The following is a 7,500-nucleotide window of genomic DNA, read 5'->3' on the forward strand; positions in this document are numbered from 1 at the left end:
CTATTTTGGATTTGGCCGAATACCGAACCGAATCCTAATCCTTATGCAAATTAGGGACGGGAAAGGAAAAAGTGGAAATAAAATTGGTTTACATCCTTGTTTTGTGATGAAAAGTCACGTGAAATTCCGCCCTGCCCACAATTTGCATATGCAAATTAGGATTCGGATTCGGCCGAATCCTGCGGAAAAAGGGAGAATCCCAAACCAAATCCTGGATTCGGTGCATCCCTACTTATGTTAAGACTCCAGCCTTTATAGATGACATTTTTGGCTAACTAACTATATTAGAAACATTTTTTATTTTGCACAGCCTATCTATTTACCCAGTTTTTATTTTTATACTGAAGAATTCCTTCTGATCAGAAGTTCATGGGCACATTGATACGGTCCTGTCACTGTAGGCCCCAATTATTGAACAGTGTCCTTTCATACAAGGGCAACGTGCAGTTGGCAGGGGGTGTCCCTCCAAAGCCTGAAGCTACACAATCAGCAAGAATTATGGGTCTTTGCCCACCCCAAAGGGAAGTCAAAGGCCCTTCCCAGCATATTGCGGTGACATATATATGCCGCTAATCCCTTGTGCAGCTTCTCCATATGATCACATTTTTATCCATTGTCATTGTCTATTTTTTTATTTTTTTTCTTGTCTCCCTCTCCCCTTTTGTGTATTTATTTTACACTTTTCTCCTTGTGGAATCATGGGTGCTTTCATTGACTGCATCTCTCTGTTTGTTTTGTATAGGGCTGATAGTTCAGGATTATTCCCTGGTCAGTTCTATGTCCATTAAGTCCCACTTTCTACTGACTGACTCAAAGCGTGCAGAGTTGATGAAAATACCTATGATTCCTTCTTCCTCGCCAGCTTACATAAAGAAATCTGAGAAAGGTAACTAAAAAAAAAAAATAGCTTTTCTCTTATTTATTTCCCCAGCCCTCTATAATTTTCGTGTTGCTTTTTTTAAGCTGCTGTATAGAAATATTTCCCCCTGCCGAGCAACAGCACCCTTTCCCGAATTCTTGCTTTGCACGTCGTACAAATTCGCGACAAATGCTTACTTCAGTGGGTGGTTTGTTTTCATGGCTTTGTGTGTGATGAATGGCTTTAAGGGCTTAAAATAATTCAAATTGAACAGGTCTTGTTTTAATTCGCTCATATTATCATAATGGAGCGGTAATGCTTAAACTGATCTTATATGAAACAGTGTGCTGTTAGTCTCTTGTTTTTGTCTGCATTCGGAGTGTCGCCCTGATACTGTTTCTATATACTGTATTGAAGCATTACTGTTTCTTTAAGAATTCCAGATTTCCATTAATTGCAGCGTGGCCCAGCCTTCAAATAACCAAGAGGAAGTTCATCTTAAAAGCAGCGTATTGTATGATTTAGAGTTTTGTAATCGGTCTTTGCTTTCCGGTTTAGTGTTCTAGGGTCACTGACCCTGGCAACCAGGCAGAGGTTTGTATGCAGGTCAAGAAAGGCAGAATAAAACAGAGTGACAGATAAATGATAGAATAAACAGATGGATAAAAAGGAAACCACGATACTGGTAAGAACAAACCACCCCTTAGGCTCACAGTCAAACCCCATTGTGAAGTCCATCTGCTTTTCATAGTGGGTGCACCGACTCTTGAGATTCTTTAATCAGAGGGACGCAGGTCTTCTCGGAATGCATCACTTCACAATGAAAGACGGTGAAGGGAGGGTTAGCAAGACTCTGTGATCCTACGGGAAACTAGGAAATGGTTTGGTAATTCTGTAAATGGTCTTCAGTTTGCTACTGGTCTTGCATCCTATAGAACCATTCAGCAGGTAGAATGTACTGGTCAGCTGTCTGAATATAATGGGTTTAAAGTGGACCTGTCACCCAGACATAAAAATTCTGTATAATAAAAGTCCTTTTCAAATTCAACATGAAATCCAAATTAGTTTTTTTATTAAAGCATTGATAGCTGTTGTAAACTTGTCACTGCTCTCCCCACATTCCCCTCTCTCTTCACCATTTAATTGTGTAACCAGGGCATGGGGATGAACATCAGGTCCCCCATTCTGGTGCACAAACAAGATTATGCTATGATACAAGACTTGCCTTAAAGGAGAAGGACATTTCCTGGCCGCAAAAACCCTCCCCCCTCCCCTGTGTTGCCCCCCTCCCTCCTCCCCCCTGGCCTACCTGTCCCCCTGGGCAAATGCCCCTAACTTGTTACTCACCCCTTTGCGCAGGTCCTGCCCACGGAGCTCACAGGCGCCATCTTCTCCCAAGCGGTCTTCTTCCTGCTTTGATCTGCGTTTTTGGCGCATGCGCAGTATGAGCATTTACCGGTATGGATCTACTGCGCATGCGCTGAATGTCACAAAGTGAAATCGGAAAACGTTGTGACTTTTGGCGCATGCGCAGTAGATCCGTACCGGTAAATGCTCCTACTGTGCATGCGCCAAAAACGCAGATCAAAGTAGGAAGAAGTCCCTGCACTTGACACCTTATAATATTATAAATATTATATTTTTAACTTTAATTTTGGTGGCCCTTGTGGAAGATACTCCTTCGTTGTTTGCTGCTGGTTTATCTGCTCCCTAAACTGAGGGTCTGGGGCTGGTGCACCTGAACCACCTGTTCTACGTGGTGAGTGATCAAAATACTTTATGTCCTGTGCCCCTTTTTTTGGTGGTTTAATGTTACAGGAGATTTCCTTCCCAGAGCTGTAAGTACCCTCAACCCCTTGTGTCCCACAGCTATCTCTTCCCCTCCTTACACTCGAGCTTCCCTTCCGCTGTCCCTGGCAGCACAATTATGGGTCCAGTACCTACAAAAATTCAGCGGCCAGACATATACAAAACTGTCTCTCTCAGGCTCAGGGAGAGGGGTATAGTAGCGGGGGGTGGGAGGTAGTCTTCTTCTCTCCGTAGTGTCCTGCCTTCTGGTGGAAGAGGCTATACCCCATGGTCTCCTTGTCCCACAGATGTCTGAAGAGATGATAACTTTATGGTGAGTTTTTGTTTAAAGGAAAAGGAAAGGCTTTGTACACTTGAGGGTGCTAAATGTTAGGCACCCCCAAGTTATTCTATTGACTTAACTGAAACCCCGGGCCGGTGCTCCTATCAGCAGAAACCTGCACCGGCCCGGGGTTATACCAGTGAGCACCACAGAGCGATCCTCTTGCATCTTCCTCTTTCCTGCGCATGCACAGTAGAACGAATGGCGGAACTTTAACTAAAAAGTTGGCTATTTCGTTCAACTGCGCATGCGTCTGCCCCGGGAAATTTAAAGAAAGAAGAAGCCGGAAAAGAGGATCGTTTCGTGGTGCTCGCTGGTATAACCACGGGCCGGTGCCGTTTTCTGCTGATAGGAGCACTGGCCCGGGGTTTCGGGTAAGTCAATAAAATCACTTGGGGGTGCCTATCATTTTAAAAATAAAGATCTAAAAAAGCAAAGACCAGTTGCAAAGCTGCTTAGATCACGATAAGTGAATTTTTTAGGTGGACTTCCTCTTTTAGAACAGCCATTTCTACTGAAAAGCATATTTGAAGGCTTGTATCTGCCTACGCATCCTTGGAACCACGTCAGTAGGTATATGGAACACATCTTCAAAAAAAAAAAGCAGTCATTTAAAGGAGAGCTAAACCCTTAAAATGAATATGGCTAGAAATGCCTTATTTGATATAGGTTTAATGTACCAGCCTAAGGATTTAGCATCTCAATAATAGTAATAATCCAGGACTTCAAAGTTTTCACAGGAGCTCACCATCTTGGATTTAGTTAGGAGTGTCAGTGGCACTGCACATGCTCAGTATGCTCTGGGAAGCTGAAGCTACAGGGCTAATTATTTAATTTTGATGCTAATTGCACTGGTTTCATGTTTGCCATGTAATGAGAATCTGAATCAATTACTAATCAGCATGACTTTTATATTTCTATATATACTGTATATTGTCAGTTGGTGCCTAAACTCAGGTAAGTGACAGCAACACAGAGCATGTGCAGTGAATCAGCAGTAAAGAAGATGGGGAGCTACTGGGGCATCTTTGGAGACAAAGATCTTTACTCCGGCAGAAGCCCAAAACATAATGTACAACATTTCTACCTACTTCTTTGTTATGCTTTAGTTCTCCTTTAAAATAAAACAAACATTTTTGTTTAAGGGGTTGTTCATCTTTTGATTTAACTTTTAGTACGATGTAGAGAGTGATATTCGGAGACAATATGCAATTGGTTTTCATGTATTATTTTTCGTCTTTGAGTTATTTAGCTTTTTATTCAGCAGCTCTCCAGTTTGCAGTTTCAGCAGTCTGGTTGCTAGGGCAGAAATTACCATAGCAACCGTGCACTGATTTGAACAGGAGCCTAATATACGAATAGCAGAGGGTCTGAAAAGAAAGATGAGTTATAAAAAGTAGCAATAACAATACATTTAGAGCATTTGTTTTTTAGATGGGGTCAGAGACCCCCCATTTGAAAGCTGGAAAGAGTCAGAAGAAATAATTAAAAACTATAGAAAATAAAAAATGAAGACCAGTTGAAAAGTTGCTTAGAATTGGCCATTCTATAACATTCTAAAAGTTAACTTAAAGGTGAACCACCACTTTAAGAAATGAGGTATTTCATTAATCTTGCTTAGGTTAACAGAAATATTGTGTTTTTGCTCGCTTTTTTTTTATTTATTCATTGATGTAACTAAAATCGCCTACAATTATTTTCAGCCCTCTGCTTGCTCATTTTGCATCTGCCTTTCAAACGCTGAGCCGTAAGCAGTTTATTTTGTTTTATGTTGCCTTTGCTTACACAGACTATATTCCCTCTGACTTTAGCCGTTCAAACGCCTACTTTTCGAAACAACGAGGCGACGTTGAGCTTGCCCGAGGGAATATAGCGGGTTTGATTTTGTGGAGGTGTTTTGTTTGCTTGTTTGTTTGTCTCTGTTATTCCACAAAACCCTGGGTGAAATTTCTCTCTAACTGGGAAGTGGAGCAAAACACTAATGATTTTGGTTTACGGTGCGTTTCAATAATAAAGGAATGGAATGGTGTCGGGCAGCTTGAGATGTTGTTTGTGCAAGTTTTCTGATGCTTAATTGGAACACACTGATTTTCCTGTCTGAAAAAATGTTACAAATCAGAGTTGCCGATAAATGTGCATTAAAATACATATAATACACGACATGTCTGCTATGTACTCAATAGCATCACATTTGGGATTTCTATGCCTGGCAGCATCAGCTGTAAGATTCTCTTCTCAAAAGGCTGTTAAAGCCACACACAGTGAACATTTTTCTTAAAGAAGAATATGACACCTTTTATTTCTGTTCCTATTACTCCATATAATCCTTCCTCCTCATATGCTCCATATCAACCTGAATTAATAACCCTCCATTCATAGCTCCATAATCATTCCTCCCTATAATCTCCCTATTGATCCATATAATGACTCATTTAAAGCTCATCTTATTGCTTTATATAACCCATCCTATAGCTGCATATAATCCTCCCTATAACTCCTCCTATTGCGCCATATAACCCTCCCTATAACGCCTTCTATGACTCCATATAACCTTTTCCTATAGCCCCTTCTATAGCTGCATATAGCCCACCCTATAATCCCATGTAATCCTTCCTATAGATCCTCCTGTTGCTCTAACCCTTCCATATAACCCCTCCTATTGTTCCATATAATCCTTCCTTGTAACCCATTCAATGGCTGAATATAACCCTCCATGTAACTCCTCCTATGGCTCCATATAATCCTCCCTATAACCCATGTTATAACCCCATGTAATCCTCCCTAGAACCCCTCCCATTGCTCCATATAACCCTCCCTATAAATCCTCCTATTGCTCCATATAACTCCTCCTATTGCTCCATAAAACCCTCCCTATAACTCCTCCTATTGCTCCATATAACCCTCCCTATAACTCCTTTTATTACTCCATATAACCCTCCCTATAACTCCTCCTATTGCTCCATATAACCCTCCTTATAACTCCTCCTATTGTTCCATATAACCCTCCCTATAACTCCTCCTATTGCTCCATATAACCCTCCCTATAACTCCTCCTATTGCTCCATATAACCCTCCTTATAACTCCTCCTATTGCTCCATATAACCCCTACTATCTCCTTCAGTGTAATGAATTATCCAGTCTTTAAATGCTTTCTGTCAGTTGGCTGCAATTGGCAGGTATCTGAAACACTATTCTTAATAAGGTGTGTTCTCTTTTTCAACCGAGGAGGTGGCAAACTCCTGTGCTGTGACTCATGTCCAGCTGCCTTCCACCCATCCTGCCTCAACCTGGAGATGCCTCAAGGCTCCTGGAGCTGCAACGACTGCAGAAGTGGCAAGAAACTGCACTACAAGCAGATTGTGTGGGTCAAGCTGGGCAACTACAGGCAGGTGGAACTATTAATGTTTTCACAGTGAGAATCTGTACCTGACTCCATACTGTTTCATGATATGGAGTATCTCTATGCACTGATAATGACCAGGCTGCTCTGTATAATGATGCTGAGTATCTCTATACACTGATAATGACCAGGCTGCTCTGTATAATGATGCTGAGTATCTCTATACACTGATAATGACCAGACTGCTCTGTATAATGATGCTGAGTATCTCTATACACTAATAATGACCAGACTGCTCGGTATAATGATGCTAAGTATCTCTATACACTGATAATGACCAGGCTGCTCTGTATAATGATGCTGAGTATCTCTATACACTGATAATGACCAGGCTGCTCTGTAAAATGATGCTGAGTATCTCTATACACTGATAATGACCAGGCTGCTGTGTATAATGATGCTGAGTATCTCTATACACTGATAATGACCAGGCTGCTGTGTATAATGATGCTGAGTATCTCTATACACTGATAATGACCAGGCTGCTGTGTATAATGATGCTGAGTATCTCTATACACTGATAATGACCAGGCTGCTCTGTAAAATGATGCTGAGTATCTCTATGCACTGATAATGACCAGGCTGCTCTGTATAATGATGCTGAGTATCTCTATACACTGATAATGACCAGGCTGCTGTGTATAATGATGCTGAGTATCTCTATACACTGATAATGACCAGGCTGCTCTGTATAATGATGCTGAGTATCTCTATACACTGATAATGACCAGGCTACACAGTATACATTGTTAATGAACAGACAGCAGCATATAAAGATATTGAGATATTCGTGAACCTCCTAATCCAGCTAAAAATCTTCTGTCTGTGTTGCTAGGTGGTGGCCTGCAGAGATCTGCAACCCAAGGTCCGTTCCTCTTAATATCCAAGGCCTGAAGCACGACATCGGAGACTTCCCTGTTTTCTTCTTTGGATCACATGACTATTACTGGGTGCATCAGGGCCGTGTGTTCCCCTATGTAGAAGGAGACAAGAGCTTTGCTGATGGCCAGACCAGCATTAATAAGACCTTTAAGAAAGGTGGGTATCTTACTGTTGTTTTAAGAACACTCTTTCCAACAGTTCCAAAATGACTTAAAGGGGACCCGTCA

The 7,500-nt window shown here is 41.5% G+C and overlaps 1 protein-coding gene across 6 annotated transcripts in view; it reads left to right on the forward strand.

Moving 5' to 3' along the window:
- The window catches only part of nsd3.L (nuclear receptor binding SET domain protein 3 L homeolog), a 92,649-nt gene that overhangs the window by 70,101 nt on the left and 15,048 nt on the right, over positions 1–7,500 (forward strand). For 3 of the 6 annotated variants that reach the window (XM_018253572.2, XM_041587105.1, XM_018253573.2), the window contains 3 exons: positions 743–886; positions 6,217–6,376; positions 7,227–7,429. In XM_018253572.2, the coding sequence (XP_018109061.1) occupies positions 743–886; positions 6,217–6,376; positions 7,227–7,429 (507 nt within the window). The remainder of the gene's footprint in view (positions 1–742; positions 887–6,216; positions 6,377–7,226; positions 7,430–7,500) is intronic. The other 3 variants (XM_018253574.2, XM_018253575.2, XM_018253576.2) reach the window with 3 other exon arrangements.

This window comes from Xenopus laevis, chromosome 3L, assembly GCF_017654675.1.
Source record: "Xenopus laevis strain J_2021 chromosome 3L, Xenopus_laevis_v10.1, whole genome shotgun sequence".
NCBI lineage: Eukaryota > Metazoa > Chordata > Amphibia > Anura > Pipidae > Xenopus > Xenopus laevis.